The sequence below is a fragment of the Sceloporus occidentalis genome, unplaced genomic scaffold (genome assembly GCF_023333645.1).
Source record: "Sceloporus occidentalis isolate IW3139 unplaced genomic scaffold, rSceOcc1.0.p SCAF_10, whole genome shotgun sequence".
NCBI classification, from domain to species: domain Eukaryota; kingdom Metazoa; phylum Chordata; class Lepidosauria; order Squamata; family Phrynosomatidae; genus Sceloporus; species Sceloporus occidentalis.
The window spans coordinates 14,871,046-14,889,859 of record NW_028316990.1 but is presented as its reverse complement, the minus strand read 5'-3'; the positions used below and the strand labels follow the sequence as shown (position 1 = coordinate 14,889,859).

The 18,814-nt window shown below is 36.2% G+C and overlaps 1 protein-coding gene across 12 annotated transcripts; it reads right to left on the bottom strand.

Annotated features, from left to right (window-relative positions):
• Window positions 1-1,052: 1,052 nt before the first annotated feature.
• On the bottom strand, window positions 1,053-18,625 carry TERB1 (telomere repeat binding bouquet formation protein 1). Of its 12 annotated transcripts, none has more exons than XM_089540027.1 (19): window positions 18,532-18,625; window positions 15,574-15,637; window positions 15,100-15,210; window positions 14,869-14,997; window positions 13,505-13,636; window positions 12,813-12,873; window positions 12,592-12,704; window positions 12,354-12,476; window positions 11,728-11,880; window positions 10,423-10,554; window positions 9,841-9,966; window positions 8,520-8,686; window positions 6,037-6,389; window positions 4,974-5,038; window positions 4,689-4,769; window positions 3,976-4,146; window positions 2,952-3,058; window positions 2,289-2,498; window positions 1,053-1,723 (listed from the first exon to the last, which is right to left on the bottom strand). In XM_089540027.1, exons 2-19 carry the CDS (start codon window positions 15,605-15,607, stop codon window positions 1,667-1,669), a joined length of 2,325 nt encoding a protein of 774 aa, XP_089396153.1. In that variant the 5' UTR covers window positions 15,608-15,637; window positions 18,532-18,625; the 3' UTR covers window positions 1,053-1,666. The 12 variants fall into 12 exon arrangements, with proteins under 12 accessions (XP_089396153.1, XP_089396154.1, XP_089396148.1 ...); XM_089540028.1 differs by lacking the exon at window positions 18,532-18,625 and adding an exon at window positions 18,216-18,269; XM_089540022.1 differs by lacking the exon at window positions 18,532-18,625 and adding an exon at window positions 17,678-17,865.
• Window positions 18,626-18,814: the final 189 nt, after the last annotated feature.

Genomic DNA, 18,814 nt, shown 5'->3' with positions numbered 1-18,814 from the left:
AATTTGCAGATGACACTAAATTGGGAAGGTTAGGTAACAGCCCAGAGGACAGGATCAGAATTCAAAATCACCTTAGCAGATACAAAAGCTGGGTGGGTCAGAACTACCAAAATGAATGCCAACAGGGAGAAATGTAGGATGCTAAACCTGGGCAGCAAAAATGAAATGCACAGGTCTAGGATGGGTGACACCTGGCTTGAAGGCAGTATATGTGAAAAGAATCTAGGACCACAGCTGAATGTGAGTGAGCAATACCTTGTGTAAGAGCCGCTTCCCCACACTGCAACTCTTCCATTGGACTACAATTTGGGACTACAATTTGAGAAGTTTTACTTATATAGCACTTGGAGGGGGGAATTCCCAAATGTAGCAGTCCAGAGACTCCTTGAGAAATTCAGCGTTCTCTGCCTAGGAAAGGAGCGGTCAGCTTCACACAAGACAGGGACATCTGAATCACAACTTTTCTGTTGCTAATAGGAGTTTAAATTTTATCACCAGGCCAGTAATGGGAGTGGGGTCTTCCAGCAGTGAAATCCCTCAGTACCATGCTAAATGACAACTTCTCATACAGAATGTAAACCTGTGACTCGAACATCATCACCATTTTGCTCCTGTATGAATTGTAACATCTTTGCTTGATGAAGAAACCAGTGAAGCATCAAAAGCTTGTATGATGTATTTTATGCTTTAGCGTGGGCACCAAAAGGCACTGAGGCCTGTGGATTTTGCATTTTGTTGCATTTTGCTGCATGTCCAACATAGCTACCCCTGAATGTTTTTCCACTGCTTCTGTGGGTCTATTCTACATAGCCATACTCTAGAATCATTGAAATGATATTGAAATGCTAGTCTCAGCAGCCCTAGCCAGCATTGGCAATAGCAAGGAATACTGGAAATTGCAGTCTAAGATCTGGAGGACCACATGATTCTCAACCCTATCATAGTCTATTGAAAGAGCAGCTTAAAGGATGGTATTTCTGTCACAAGGAAAAAATTCCTTAATAGGAAAAAATGAACTGATTCCACAACCAGTGAAGCACAGTACTAGAATTTATTTCATTGCAGTTAGATCCATTGCCTACTCAATAATATGTGGGTCAGTATAAAGATCCTCAAGTATGGGATAAAATAAACTTTTCCCTGCATTAAGATTATCTCCATGCAGTAAAAAATATCATATATGAAGTTGCATGAGATAAATAAAACATTTTACGAAGCTGAATGATCTTCCCTGACAAAGAAAAGTGAGGAGAAAACAGCAGGAGAAGATAAATGTAAAAAATGAATTATACTGCATATGCCTTGGTCAGTTGGCAAAGAGGAAAGGTGAAATGTCCTAAAACATAAGCACACCTCACATATATTTAAAGTGGAATAAGCTTTAGCAATAGCATCATATAACAATAAGAATCATCTGTATCACATTTTCATATTTATTTTATAAATGTTTATTTCTTTACAAAAGTAAAGCACTAGAAAGTAAAGCATGCTTTCTTAAGAACTTGGCTGAAGAACAGTATGATAATATTGCTCTGATACAATGTTAGTGTGTGCAATAATTAAATGCTGCTGATTTAAAGAACCTAGGCCACAATAAATCCTCAATATTAATAAAATAATCCCTGTGAAACAAATATTGGTTAAAGAGTATAAATCAGAAGTAATCCTATTTGTATGATATATCAGGTCTGTCGATGTCATATACGTTTTTGTCTTTATTCTTCTGTAAGAGAGAAAAGGCAAAACGGACGTCAGTGCATTTTATATGCAAATGTTATATCAAACTATGATTTCTGATATGGCTACTAGGTTGAACACTATGCCATTTTAACTGCCATGGATCTATCCTATGGAATCCTGGGATTTATAGTTTCATGATCAAAACCACTGTGGGAACTTTGGGTGGGATACAAATAATATAAATGAATAATATAAATAAACATTGCTGTGGTTCAGGGGAGGAAGACAGAGCCATGGCAGTTGGAAATGGTTTCAAACTGCTATTAATTCTGCAGTTTGGATACACACAAAGCAGATGAGAGAATAGGGGGAGTTTGTGTCATTTTGCTTAGAGTGTTTCACACTGCAAGGAGAGGATTAAACACTTCCTTGTCACTGTCAGGCGATTATCACCCGGTTTTTAAACTGCGCTTTCATTGGAAGGGAAGTGGCATCAATGATGCTGATCACAGAAGGCAGCAAATATCCGCATTGTTTAATGATCCTCGCCCTCCTTCTCACCCTACCCAGTACAAACCCACTACAAAATACATCTGAAATAACAGTACCTGTAATTTGCAGTACTTTTTAGCCAGATCAACATTTGTCCTTCCCTTCTGAAATGGATATGCCCACAAAATGGCATTCCAGTGATGACCCATTTTCTTTACACCATCCAAAAGGTATGTTATTTCTTCTGATGTAAAATCTTTCCTGGTTCTCCGTTTGACATTTTTAATAGCTGTCGCAGGTATATCTGATAGATCAATTTCGGTGTTCTGCAATATGAATTAAAACAATACACACATCTGGGGAAGGTTCATATTTCAGTGTTAAAGGAGATGCTTTCCATGCTTAACACCACATGTTCAGTACCAAAACAAACTGCAGGAATAATCTACAACCTATTACTATAATTAACATATGTCACAGTGCAATAACACCAGCTTCAGAAAAGGAAATTTAGAGGAAGGGGAAAGGCTAAACACTTTTTCTAGCAATATCTTCAGCAAAGCTGAGGAAACAGAAATCAATAAATTGTCAATTTATTTAAATATATTTTCATAAGCAAGTATTGCTTAACTTAAATGCATTCGTAACTGGTGTGAAATAATACATAATAGTATTAATGCTATTTATCCATGTAGCACTTTCTACAAAGAACATGGCTTCATGTATTAGAGATAAGATTTCTACCCAAACACTGAAGTGACAATTTTAGGTGGCAATACCTCATCTTGAAAAGAATGTCTTTCATTCTGATCCTGGCCTTTAAAGCTGTATTTCTGTTTGCTTGTTTGTTTCTTAGGGTATGCATCCTGTTTCATTTGAAGATTTTCTGTTTGAAAAAATACATTATTTGATTATATTAAATTACAGAAAACTGTCAGTAGAACTACTGTAAATGTTCTGGGGAAAATGCAGAGCTCCATGCCTCCCATGTTTCCATTACTCTACTAATGCTTCCTTTATTATACTATTAATGGCAGAACTGGTGGCAGACCTGACCCTTCCAGGATTTCTCCCTGGAAATGTATCCTTGACATTTTCTTACTGATCCTACCTAGATTTCAATATCGGCAGAAGCTTGGTAATAGGGGGAAATAGGGGGAAATAACTTTGAAAGGAGAAAAATCAGCATAGAAAGAGAAGCAAGCCCTTCCTATCTGCTGGTCCTACTTGAAAATGCTCATCCCTGCACTTGACATCTGAATTAACATATTTGAAAAAAATATGCATTAGTATAATATGTACAAGCTTTGAATGCTGCATTCATACTTTTTAAAATAAAAACACTACTACAGACAGTTGGTGAGAGCTTCTGTGACAAACAATACGGTTTTCAGTGCGTGGGGCAAATGTTTTCTAATCAAGAGCATTAGTGACAACTGCTTGTACATGGAACATATACATAAAATTGTATAAAATGGTTTTTACATTATGGGAGCATTTTAGTCAAAATTAATCACTGTCAAGTCTTACTAAGAACAGTTGAAGTGTTTATCTAATTAATCCTTTCAAATAAATCCCACCAGAAACCTTTCAACTTTTTAAAACTGGAAAAAAACATTTTAACTAATGGATTAGTTAGTCAGATAATGTCATAAGAAAAACAATAATTAAACAATATCAATTGTTCATGTTAGTGGTAGTGAATTAATTCATTTTCCATTGTCTAAAATTTAACATTATTAAGTTACGTTTTGAAATCTAACACTGCAAGCTCTGCGTTTTATGGAAAGTTCTCACAATTACCATTATAGTTTAGAGATGTATTCCTGGAAGAAATAATAAATCTTTTAAGCTTCCTTTTATATTCCATTTCACTTCCTAGAATAATTCTATGCTGCTCACATAGATATTGACAAGTCTGCAAAATCTTACTAAAATTTCGACTGTTTAAGGTAAGTCCTATTGTTTGACAGCCTAAAAGAAAATATTTTTAAAAAACCATATAAGTATACTTAGAAATTATGGCATGTAATTCCATAATGAAATATTTCATTCTGATATTTTATTTTTGGTTTTACCCCATTGTGATAAATGCATTTTAGAAAATAATCTCTGGTCTTTTCACATTTAATAGCTGCAAATTCTGCAAATATTTACTATGAAGTCCCCAGTAAACATAATATTGAACCTGGCACATGCCTTTTAATTGACCAAAAATGAAAACTCATGAGAAACTGACTGCCCAAACGTTCATGATACAATGATATCTTCTTTTACTATAATTTTACAAATTTCAAAAATGTACAATTGCATCTTTGTATTTAAAAGGAAAAGTTCAACATTTCAAAATAATAAATCGGTTAGTACTAGATAATTCCCTCCATTTAGGTTGCAGTCCTATACAATCCTATACTAACAAGCCATCTCTACTGAACTCAGTGTGACGTCCTTCTGAGTAGACAGTATATAGGATTGAACTGGTAATTTCCTTAAAACAAGAGTTTTTAAAATATCACCTGAGCACCTTAGCTCTGCTATTTTAGGATTCACAGAAGTGTGGCCTGCTCTCTGGCTAGTAATGCTTAAACATAGTGGATCTATGAAAGAGAAAATATTATTTTAATATTAATTTTATAATCAATATTGTTCATTAAAATGACTTAGATATTGATATTAATATTAATATGCATTAATACATTAATAAACATAATAATATTTATTTACGTCAATATAAATATATGTAAGTAGATTAAAAACAATATCTGAGATTAGAATAACATCTCAAGGTTAACTGTACCTACCTGTGTTTTGTACCTGTTGAGTCTTGTTTAGGATTACAAAATCTGGTTGCTTAAACAAGAAGTCTCTGGAGGAATCAAAAATGAAAATATATAGAAATCATTTATGCCACATAACCATGATAAATTCCCACATTGCATTAGGATAAAAAAATTATAAAGTATGCTTAATATGAATACGTTTTAAATACCAGCTCTCAGGTGTGTTTTAACTTATGTTTTTATATTAATAATGTTTAATTATTTTTAACGTGTTTAATTAATGTATTTATTTCTGTCTTTTTAAATGATTGTAACTCGCCTCGAATCCCACTGTGGGAGCTAGGTGGGACATACGTCTTTGAAATAAATAAATACATACATAAAATTCCCAGATGGTTTATGTAGTTCTTATACCCAGAATTACCCAGATGTCATGAAGAAGCAAGGGAAATGCTGATTAAATTAACATTTTGAAAGAGATGTTTACGTAACAAGTAATGCTTCCTATGTAATCTAAAATATCTTAACCTTTCCTTATTCTGAATTTGTAATGGAAGGGGTTCTTAATCTCAGAGGTGAAACAGACAAGTGGCTGGAAGCTCCAGGTGCTTCTAGACCAGGGATAGACAACTGCCAGGGATTGAGAGGCACTGATGCCCACAACTGCAGGAATCTGGAGAGCTGCAAACCCATTTTCAGCACTTTACATGTGTACTGCTGGAAACACCAGTGACAATTATTATTATTACTATCATCATCATCATCATCATCATCATCATCATCATCATCATCATCATCTCGCCTTTCTCCCAAGACTGTCAGCCATATAAAAATGAGAGCAGCCCTTAGTACTACTGTTTTCCATGATATATGCTAGTTTTTAAACATGTCTTTTATGTGCCAGTTCTTTAAATATATAGCTTTAAGTATTAACGCCACTCCTCCAGCTCCAAATATTATAAGCATTATTAACCTTTTCCCCAGACTGGGACTCAAAGCACTTTAGAATAATTTAAAAACATTGTTAAAAAAATCATTTGTTACTCAGATGTATCTCTCTGGGCAGCCATGTTGGATCCCGTACCTTGCCTGAACAGCAGATTTACCAAACTCACAAACAGAGGTTCTCATGTGGACTTTGCTTATGCTGTCTGTGCGACTTTTATCAGAGGAAAGAAGGCTGTTACTGTATTCATTTTGACTGAATGAAGTATCAGTCAGATGTCTTTCGGTAGGTTTTAACAGTTCATTCTTAGAAGAGCGATTTACAAATTTAGCAGCATTCAGCTGATGTGAATTTAGTGGTTGTTTTGCTTTTGCACATGCCGTGCTTTTACTAAAGCATCCGCTGCTTGTATTTGCTTTAAGATGTTTTGATGCAGTCTGCGGAATCACTTCTTGAGGAATATCATTACATATTTGCCTTTTCATTTTTCCCTGTGTTTAAAAAATTACAGCTGAAGGAAATATGCACAGTCAAAAAAGCATATCAACTTTAATCGAAAGAACAACAAATTTATTATTTTATAAGCTTGTGTAGACATTATCTATCGGATGGATCTAATGGAGTGAATAATTTCCACAACAACCTATAATTTCCACAACAACCTATCCATAATCAGTTAATTCCTTGTAAAGGTACCACAACTCTTTGTTATTTTTGCTTCAAGTGATTAACTGGCCAGATTCAGACAGGAGAAATAGTATGATATTAGTGGATTGTTATACGTTTTTCAGGTTTATGCGCACAATCGTTCACTATGCACTATGAATGTGCATTATATTTCCACATCCACTATGGTGTCATGCTGCAAAACTCCTTTTTTCCTTCTGTCTACCTACTCCTAATTTCTTTCACTAGATATGTGACTTCCAGTTGTTTTGCTAGAAAGGATCACAACTGTCACTGCAGTAAATGACCTCCAGAGTATAGTAGGTTGAAACAGCCCTGCTACACTGTTACTGGCAGAGGAGTGGGTGCAACAGACTACTACATATATTAGATCAGTTCTCAAAGCAAGCACAAACACAATCCTTTGTTTTCTACAAGAACAATGCTGGGGTTAATGAATGAACTATTTGACTCTAAATAAATGTAGGCTACATTCTGTCTTTGCAGCAAGCAGTAGAGAAACCAACAGGTTACATACCTGTAACTCTGGTTCTTTGAGTGGTCATCTGTGAACTCACACAAATGGGCTACATATATTTGCACAATCTTTTAGAGCTATGCAGTATGCTTTTTGGTGGTAGGCCCTCCCATCCTCTGTGCACGTGACTAGTGCTATTTCCACTTATTTAACTTCAATTCCCTGGATGCCACAGCAGCAGCCAAGGTGCTAAAGAGAGCAAGACACATTGAAGGGAGACCAGGCAAAGCTGTGTGAGTACACAGTACATAGATGACTACTCAAAGAGCCACAGATACAGGTAAGCAATCTCCTCTTCTTCTTTGTGGTTCCTCAAATGGGAGACTAGTAGCAAGCTATTCACCAAAGCAGATGGGAGTGTCATGCAATGCAGAGGAAGAGAACAATCCCCCTGAATGAGGCTTTCTTCTGGGACTTTGCATCTAACTTGTAATGGGTTATAAAGGTTGAAGGGTGGGATCAAGTGACATCTCTACAAATGTCATGAGTGGAAAAACCTCTCAGGAGGGCTACTGAGGCAGCCATAGCTCTGATGGAATTACTCTTGATCTGACCCGGAGGTTCTCTCCCAGTCAAAGCATAGACCAAGTAGATGATAGATGCAATTGGAAAAGTGTTGCACAGGGAGCAGAAGACCTTTCTTGTTGGTGGAACAGCAGAGAAAAAGTCTCTTGGACTGACAAAACAAGGCTATGTGGTCAACATGGACTAGTTGTCTCGCATCAACACAGTGGAGTGAACGTTCCAGATCTGAAGTAGGGTTCTGCATCAGAGCCGGAATTACAATGTCTCAGGTGAGATGAAAGGCAGAGAGTCAAGACCATCTTGAGAAGGAAAAATATGTCCAGTATGAGGTTCACTTTCTCATGAAAGCGAGTTGAGTCGTATAGCACAGAGTTTGCCTGCCCTCCTTGCTCAGGTTATGGCCTCTAAGAAAGCTGTCTTCCAGGTAAATAGCCTGAGATCACGAGGCCATTGGCTCAAAAGGGTTCTTTGACAACTGGGAGAGAATGAGTTTAAGACTCCAGTGAACAGTAGGAGCTGCAACAGGTGGGTGTGGATTCCTGTATCCCCTCAGAAATCTTTTGCTCAAAGGGTGAAGAAATCAGGAAGACTTGCTGAGGTTCTATAAATTTCAGATTGCAGAGAAGTAACAGCTGACTGAAGAGAGACCTTGAATATGAGACAGTCCAGAACAGGAGTAATCTCCTCAGCTGGGGAGACCCCTGATGTGCTATAAAGACTACACATTTATTTCACTTATAAGAATATGATGAGTAGAAGTTCTATGTGCTAGGGTAACAGTTCTCTTTTTATAATTCACACATATACTGTTATCTTGCCTGAATTTTTTATATTTTATCAGTTTTGTATATTGCCAAACTCAGTTACTACTTATAAAAAGGGAAAGAAGTACCTCTTGATGTTCCTTTTCAAACCTTTTGATTCTAGATAAGATTTCTTTTGCTTCACTCCAGTAGTCTTCAAGATTCCTTTCGTTGCTCTGCATATCTACTTCCAATTGTCCCATGTCATCATCTACTGTTACTGAATTCTCATTTAACTGCAGTGACAACTTCTCCACTTAAAAAAAGAAAGAAAAACTAACTTTGCTTCATAAAAATAACAGAATATATTGCATGCTGGATGTCAAAGTACAGTGGTACCTCAGTTAATGAAGTAGATGTGTTCTTGGGCTTTACTTCTGTAACAGAAACTTTGGTACCAGAGATTGAAATAGCATGGAAAGAATAAGGATAGCAGTTCAACATGTTTCAACAAGCTTTTTATTTAAATTAAATTATGCTTATTAAATGAAACAACCGAGCCAAATTAGTCTTGTATAAGTAAAGAAAAGCATTTTAAATCTTCTAGAGACCACTTGAAATCTTATATCAAAATGCATCCTGGGATTATTATTTTTCTTTCAACAGTCTCCACTTTTCTTATGATTTCCATGTTGGTGGTGCAATTTATAGATGGATGTTTTTTCAACATGCCAGGGTAGCTAGTGAAGCAAGCTAATCTGCTTTCCCCTTTTCTTTCCTGTTGTGTTCTTCTCATATACTGACTAAGTGATTCTGGAGGCAGCTGTTTATCTTGTCTGTTGTAAGTAAGCACACACCTTTACACAGAATGACCAGAGGTCCTAACTGCAAAGGAGGACACGGTGCCACAAAATGTAGAACATTAAAAAAGTAGGGCATTTAATGGCCTTATAGATGGGCCATTACAAAATAAAACTATGAACACTTAAATATACATTAATGCTTCTTAGTCATGTTCAAAATGGAGGACATTTTGGAATTCCTCCTGGACAGAATGTTGATATGTAGGACATGTCCAAGAAAATAAGGAGTACCATTCACTATTCGTGCACTAGTGTTTGCTTACAATAAAATGTGATCTGTGAATAATAAGTGTGAGAATACCTGAAGTAGGTATGCTTGAATAAAGTAGAAGAGATCTAACTGACATTTCAAGCTACTAACTATCTCATATCTGAAACTACTTAAAATTTACTGTCCCACATGGTTACCTATTCTACATAAATAATTTGCTTTCACATAAGTATCCTTAGATACATTCTAAAAAGAACAACGAACTTCTTATTTATAAAGTCTTCTCAGACAGAGCACCTAAAATTTGTCTTATAGCACAGCTGTTTACAAGCTTGCCCCAGAAGTTTTTAAAACAGAAATAAAACAACAAAGAAATCATCATAATTAAAAGCTTACTGATCTTTCTGCAATTTTGTAGCACAAAGGTAGCAGCCTTATGTAGTTCTTCATCCTGTGATTCAGTTAGTGCTTGAATCAGAGCTGCAAGGCCATTGTTCTTAATGAAAGTGTATTGATTTTCCTCTAAAAAATAAATTTAGTCCCAGTAAATTTCCCCAAAACTTAGTTGTTAATTAACTGTACTTCACAGTATACCTGAACAAAAAGCAAGAGGCTTGTAATTGAATATAAGTAATTTTAAATTTCCGCCACAACTTCAATTAATCATTTCTGAATTTGACATATGCAATCTGTAACATGCACTGCTGTAGTAACTTCATTTATGATTCTATTGAAACTACTCATACCTTGTGGCCACTGTCTGCTCTCACCTATCATTGGTAGTTGCTTGTAAGTATTTTGTAGAAATCATCACATTCTACATAAGCAATTGCAAGTATAGCAAGTGTATAAAATATTGAAAATTTGTAGAAAATTAGAAAATCAGATTCTAATGCCAGTTGTATCTGAATGCACCAGCATTTAATATATTCAACTTTAAATGAACAGAAGTTTTGTAAATATAAAACAGACTCTTACCACAGCTTTCTGTACAATGTCCAAGGGTAAGTATAATACTAAATTGTTCTTCTGAATCCAAAAAGTTGTTAGAAAGTAGAGTCAGAAGACTTGGCACAATATTATAATTTGGCAAGCTGACTCCAATTGCAGCTATAGAGGAAAACACACCCATTAACTGTGAAATACACAGAAATCATATTTGACAACTGTAGTTTATTAAAGGACCAGTTGTATCCTTGCTTCCAGTTTTCCAAGTCTTTCCTTAATTAAAATGCCTCTCCTACAGAGCAGAGTTCACCCATTCCAACCAAGGGCAGGATTTTCATTTTAAATTCAGTGTTCTGGATGGTTTTATTGTTCTATTGCATCAGTACTAAGTTGAGCAGTTAAACAGCAGGGGTGCATCTGAGTCTGCCTCTCACACCACTCTAGTTTTGTTGCTGGTGTGTGCCTTCCAGGAATTTCTGACTTACAGTGACCCTAAGGCAAACCTATCACAGGATCTTCTTGGCAAGATTTGTTCAGGGCGGGTTTGTCATTGCCTTCCTTTGAGGTTGTGAGAGTGTGACTTGTCCAAGGTCTCTCAAGGGGTTTCTGCGGTCCTGCCTGGTGCTTTTGGGGACATCATTTGCAAATGAACCATCTGAAGATTCTCACACCTGGCCCTTGAGAAGATGGCAAATTTCTTGGCTTGTAAATAGAAATTTAAAGGGTCCAAGAAAACAGAACTGGAATGAATGATTGTCACATCCCTACCTGTAGCTGTAATCCTTAATAAGTATTAAAGTAGGATGATGTGATGCAAAACTCCACATTTTACCAAAGTACCTGTCCTTCCTCACCTTTCAAACCCCAACTTTGATCTATACTTATTCCCTCTCAACACGGGTATTGTCTCGCAAAGTGGGAGGAGTGGGTGCAGAGGGAAGGCAGATACCTTCATGACAGTTGATGGAACTTCATGGCACCTCATCCTGCTTAAAGCATTAAACTTACCATGGCCCTGTCCAAGATCCAGTCTGGTAACCCTATCACAGAAGCACCACACTGGATTTTGGCCTATGCAGCTTCTTCATCTTCCTTGCAGTATCTTTAAACTACCTTAAAATTATTATTTTTTAACAAAATTTGTAGTAACAAAAGAGATGGAAGGTCATACACCAAGGCAGAATGCTGGCAATATGACAAAGAATGGTCTAGAAACACCTCACTCTACAGGGAGGTATGTGTACCTGACTGATGCTAAGTATATCTATCATTGCATAATACAAGCTATGGCTTCTAGGTTATTAAAAATATATATATTTGGGTCTGTTTACTCACTGTTATCAGCAATACAAGCATCCATGGTTTTAGTCACCACTACTGCAAGTTTTGTGTCTGAATTGTTCCCAAATGACTTATGAGTCAGTTTGACAAGAAGTTTATCCAACACAGCCAATCCACCAATAGAAACAAAAAAGTACTGTATTTTTGCTTGAACAAACAAAGAAATAAGAACATAACAATTACCAGCTACATTCTCTACTGTAGAATTTTATTTAATGATGTGCAGGTCTAGCCAAATGATTTTTTAAAAAGATAGTAGTTGCAAAAATTACTTGTTATTATCTTAATTCTGTAGCTATTAACATGAAAACATGGCATGAAAAAGGCTGTTGCCTTTAATAATCCAGCAGAAGCAAAGCATGGAAGTCACAGGGGAATTATTAATTTTTGGCATAGAAACCTCCTTCACTCTTTTCTTTAATAGCAAAACCTGGATCCACTCTGAGTTCTACTATGTGAAGGCTATAATGCCCCAAAAGTAAATGACTCTGCTTTTCTTTGCAGAAGATGCAAGCAATTAAGCACACTGGAAACAGAAAGATATACACCATCAGATTCTTCAATTAGCTGAAATGTTATTTAATGAAAATTAAAATATCCATATAGCCTTAGATACTTACAGTTGTTTGCAACTGTGAGCCCAATGAATGAACATATTGGGCGAACGATCTCAGACTTTATAGAGCTTTCTAGCCAGTCTTTTGCATGTGGGAAAATTAAACTGCAGGTTTTCTGATTGTCCTCTGTAGATGATAAAACAATGACTCAAACTTAAATCTATGCTGGAAAAAATGTATTTTTCCACATAGTTGCTAGCAAGCAAATAAAGAAAACAAATAGTTAATAAAAGGTAATTACCATTCTGAGGATTATTGACACAAGCACAGAGAGCACTGCACACTGAAGACCACAGGTGATATTGATTCATATTTTTGTCCAGAAGATTTCCCTCGGATACTGGAAGAACTGTTCTGTTGCAGTGAATATGGGGGGGGGGGGGATAAAACAAAATGAAAATTGCAATTTAAACACATAGACACTTACTGTCTCAGCTTATTTATTACAGAGATTTTGCTTACCCGAATAGTTGCAGCAGAACATCTAGGCAGCCAGATTCTCTCACATGTGTTTGGCCACTCTCTGCAAAAGACCATATACACTGGGCATGTAACCAGTTTTCTTTAAAAATTAAAAAAGCATTTCAAACATCACACAACTCGTGGTTAAGAAAAATCTTGCCACTATATTCCTCTATAGCAGTTAGATTTAAAACAGGTTTACACCTAGAAATGCCATACATTAACTAAACCACAACCTTCAAATAAGACAGAAGCAGATAATCTATGGAAAATATATTTTAACAAAACTATGAAATGCTAACAAAATCTCACCCTTTTCAATTTCCAGTTCTAGTTAACCCTTTTGAGGGGAAAATATTATAACTGATACTGCCCCAAATCACAAACATTGCATATTTTGTAACCCAGATTAAATTAAATTAAATTGCTTGTATAATTTCTAGTCTTTGGAAGTACAGTCTATGCACCTGTTGTGACTTACGCATTTCTGCAGCTAAACATAACCTTAGATAAACTTGTTCAAATCTCCTTGAGTGCAATAAAATTAGAAGAATTTAACTGTGAAGTTAAGTTTAATTGACTTAATTGTATGTGACCATCATCTGGAGTCCATCAATTGGAATTTAAATTACGTGTTGTGAGTTTATGAACAAATTGCTATATTTTAACATGTGGTAGGACAGGGATCTTACTGTTGTTTGAGACCAGCACTAATAAGACATAAACCGACATTCTTTTCAAATTTACACTTGAATCCTTATTAGTCAAAAACATATGAAGTTCTTCAAATAGTCCAGGAGTACATAACATCTGTTGGCAAAACACTGAAACAAAATAAATATTCCTGTGTTAAATTTCTGCTATGTTTTGTAAGAGTAACTGAATTAATTTTAATAAATTAATAAATACAATCAGATTTAATGGTCAGTTCTACAAGTTTAGTAGCTGTGTTAGCCCATTGTGGAAAAAGTCTAAAACTAATATGGCAAACATTGTATGCATCTACATGAAAATAATCCTGGTTTAATTTAATAGAGTTGACTTCTGAGTAGACATGAATAAGATTGCATAATAATAATAACCAGAGGCCTTGAAATGTTCTTCCACTAGTTGAAGATTGCACTTTTAACATTAGATGCATCTCCATTTACTCTGTTCTATAGATACTTACCCTTTTTGATTATACTGTCCCATCCCTGCCCTCAATAAGACTTTTAGCTGCATGTTTGTGTTCCAAAAATTATCCCGTGGAGCCAGGGAGCACCACTTCTTTTGTCCTATATGTTGAGGCTATGTACAATTGATTGCATGGGCATCTAGTGATATTAACAATATTAAGACTTCTTATTCCATGTAATTAAGCTAACTTGAGTCCTGAGCTGGAAGAAAGGCAGGCTATAAAACCAGTCAATAAATAAATGTAACCCAATGCATGTTTTCTCAAACGTGAGCTCACTGTGTTCAGTGGAGCTTAGTTCAGTGGCACTAATTCTGAGCAGCATTCATATTTTTCCCCACCTTTCTCCCAGTATGGGACACATGGCATCTAGCAACAAATTAAAATAAAATACAGTTAAAACCTATTTAGTAGAAAAACATTAAAAATAAATAGTTACATTTTTAAAAAGTTTAAAACACATTGCATCATAGTAAAAAGGATAAAAGCACAATACGGCTCATTATAAGATCCTTCTGTGATAGTAATGTACGAACCCAAGGCCGGCCATTGGGTTCACCATTATTATTTGGTTTGAACCTCATTTTTCTCACAATAAATTATCTTGATAATATCTGTTGAGGACTCTTACTCTTCTCTTGCTTGTCTCATATAGTTATAACCAGTTAAGAAGTATTAAAAGCTAGTGGTAATGACTCATCTATGAATATTCCTCTAGTCGGTGAGCATCCTTACATAATGAGATGTAAAATAAATTTTGCAAGTTGTTAAACAGATTTAATTACATACATAACCACATATTTGGCAGAAATGGACAAAGAGGAACACAATGATTTAAAAATATGACAAAAATATGAGAAGAATAAACGTGTGTGTTACCGTTATTCTCCGCTAAACCTCCTAATGTGAATAAAGCAGCTTCCTTTACCATACTGTACTTGCTTGATTTTGCTAGGTTATATACAAAGAGCAAACCACCAATTTCTTGAAAATAATCCGTTGCATTACCTGCAGCAACAAAGAAAGATACAATAAAGCTTTGCCTTGCAAAATAATACATTGCTTCCCACTTAATAATTTAAGAGAACAAAGCACATCTTCACATCTTACTGTTGTGTTGACAAGCTGAATAAATGGTGACCAAGGCTTCCTTTTGAGAAACAGGATGGTCCATTTGATACTTCAGACACTCAAGTAACAAATTAAGATCAGTTTTCATTTCTATAATGATAAAACAAATACATTTTAGAATTATTTCCCGGAAATCTTCTTTTAAAACACATTGAAAAATGTTGATTGATTATTTACTAGCCAGAACTCCACTAATATTAGCCATCCCACTTATCAGCAATTATCGATTTATGGAATAATGCGACTGCCAAGTAGAAATTACTATTTTTAACCATCTCTGTGAATGGGAATTACTACATTTCTCTTGGAATTAAATAAATACATTAAATAAATTAAGTAAATAAAAAATATATATGGAAATACCTGCTGAAAAGGCAAGTTCATTAGAAATGGCTTGAATGCGGGAGGACATGAAGTAAAATCAGGAATATAAAATAATTTTGGCAAACTTACCACAATCTATTTTCTGTTGTGTTCCATTTTCCATTTTGTCTCAATTACTTTTCTTAGCCTTTAACTGTAATTAAGAAATGTGAGGAAACACAAACATTTTTCTATTATCAAAGCAGACACATTGTGGGTTTAAAAAATGATCAGAGAAAATACGTTCAGTGAACTAAAGTCTAGCCTTCTCTTTTGTGCCGATTCTCTTCATAGGGGCACATACAGTGCCTTGTAGAAGTAGTCATACACATGTATCATTAGGCTTCACTACATTTTATTGTGTTACAACCTGAACGCATTTAATTGTCAGTTTTACCACTTGATGCACACAATATACTCAACATGGTGAAGGTGCAAAATGTATTGGCCTGTTGCACTGAAATTTTGCTTCTAAGCAGACATGCATGGAATTAAGCTATATTATGTCGAAATACTTTAAAATTACATCTAGATGCATTTATTATTATTATTATTATTATTATTATTATTATTACGCTTTATTTATATAGCAGTGTAGATATACACTCATCCCTCCATATTTGAGGCTTTGATGTTTGTGGATTTAATATGTTCTTGCTAAAAATATCTAGGTCCTTCAGTGCAACTCTATGGTCAACTTTAACTAAAAGCTGCACTGAGACCTAGAGATTTCTAGAGAGGATACTCTACTAGGCATTTGTAGCTCTGCTCCACTCTGGGCCCACAACAAACTCCAACTCCGAGAATTCCATAGCCTTGAGCCAGAAAAGAGTTAAAGCGGTGCCAAACCGGGTTATTTGTCCATTGTGGATGCAGCCTATGATTACTCGAAGGCATGGCACTTCTCATAGAGAAACCAGCCAAATCATGAAACTGAACTGAAGAGCAGTGAACATGCTTAGTTACCAAGGATGCCAAAGTTGGCGCAAGGGACAAGTGTAAGGAGGGCAATGCTACATTTATGGCGCAAGTGTCTGAACCTTGAAGTTCACACCAAGCAAGCTTTTCCCACCAAATAAACAGATGCCTGAAGAGGAAAGGAATAAGAGCATAGCTCATCCAATCAGGACACAGATCACCTCAGCTGCTTATTTGCCTACTTGCAATGGCTACTTTGCCTCAGCTTAGCAACTGTGACTCCATTTAATCAATGTGTACTCCACCACAGTGTCACTTTGAAGTAAAAGAGCAACTGCTGACATTACAAACTAGAAGCCATTTTAATGGTACTGTATTTTTAAAAGTCCCCACAAAGGAAAAAAATACATATCTGTGGTACAAGTTGAAGAGGTCAAGAGTGTCACATAAATATGTGCGCAAAGTCACTTGAAAGCGAGGCGTTTTTCCACGAGAGATGAGCCTACTTGAGACCGCTTTAACTGCCCTCAGTGCTAGGGAATTCTGGGAATTGTAGTTTTGTGGCATGTTTAGCCTTCGCTGTGGTGCCACAATAAACAACAATTCCCAGGATTCCCTAGCGCTGAGCCGCAGCAGTTAAAGCAGTCTCAAACTAGATTATGTCTGCGGGGTGTTTTGTACTTCAGACCACTTTAGCTGCCCTGGCTGTGCTAGGGAATTCTGGGAATTGTAATTTTGTGAGATATTTAGCCTTTCACTGTCAGAGAGCTCAGGTGCCACAATAAATTACACTTCCCAGGATTCCCCAGCACTGAGCCAAAGCGGTCTCAGACTGGATTATTTCTGCAGTATGTTTTGGACCTGAGACCTCTTTAACTGCCCTGGCTCAATGCTAGGGAATTCTGGGAAGTGTAGTTTGAAATATTGAGCCTTCTCTGGTTTTTGGTACCACAGTAAACTGCAATTCCCAGGATTCCCTAGCACTGAGCCAAGGGCAGCTAAAGCGGTCTCAAACTGGATTATTTCTGCAGTGTGTTTTGGACCTGAAGTTGGTAACATGTAGTTTTTATCAACAATAGAAAAGAGGGTGATGAAGCTTTCCTCAGTCAGGATCTGCTGTTGGTTTCCAATACCTTAATTTCCTTCTCTCATGGTTTTAAAATTAATTTTTGCAGCACCAATATCTAAACCTAGAGGTTCAGTGGCTTAGTTTTCCCACCCAAATAAATGGGACATCTATTGTGAGGAAGGCAGAAAACAGTTCAACTGCCATCACCTCAGTTACTTTCCAGCTACCACTACTGTAAATTTGCCATTGTTTTCCTCAGCTGACACACAAAAGACATATTGTCAGTTGAACTGCTCTCCGCTACTGGCACCCTTTGAATTTTGGCATTACAAACGTCCAAAACATCCTGCAGAAATAATTCAGTTTGAGGCCAGTTTAACTGCCCTGGCTCAGTGCTAAGGAATCCTGGGAATTGTACGTAGTTTATTATGGCACCAGAGCTCTCTGACAGAGGAGGGAAACTGTCTCACAAAACTATAATTCCCAGAATTTCCTAGCATTGAACCAGGGCAGTTAAAACAGTCTCAGGACCAAAACACACTGCAGAAATAATCCAGTTTGAGACTGATTTAACTGCCCTGGCTCAATGCTAGGGAATCCTGGGAATTGTGGTTTATTGTGGCAGCAGAGCTCTCTCACCAAGAAGGCTAAATTTTCTTGAAATAATATGGTGGTTTTTACTGTTTTAATTATGTTCTTTTTAACCTATGTTTTAAGCTTGGTATTATTGAATCATTTTTTAAACTTGAAATGTGGGATATAAATCCTGGAAAATCATCATCATCATCATCATCATCATCTCACTGAACCAGAGCAGTTCAAGTTAATGTGGTCTCAAACTGGATTATTTGAGTAAAGTGTGTTTTGCACCTCAAAATATACTGCATTTCTGCAGTGAATTTTGGACTGAATCTCACATTACAAATCTAATCTGGATCCCATTTTTGGAGAAAGGCAGGATCTAAATCCAAAAAATAAATACAATGATTAAAATTAATTAAAATTAATTATTTCTGGTTCCAAGGAAGAAAATGTATTTCTGCGGCACACATCAAGCCCACCTGCAGGCTGCTGTCCTTAATTTTATTCTTGTGGCACAAGCATCTAAAGCCTGGAACCAAACTGTCCAAGTTTTCACACTCAAATAAACAGAAATCTGCTTGAGCTGGAAAGACAGGTGGACCAAGACATTTTTAAACAGATGAGTCAGAAAAAATCCCAGGCAGCCACATTCCATACTTCGCAAATCATGTCATGGGTCATAAAATGTTTGACTGGCATACAGACATACCACTAATTTTCCACTTAAAGAACAATTCTTTTAAGTTGCTTTTTAGACAGGAA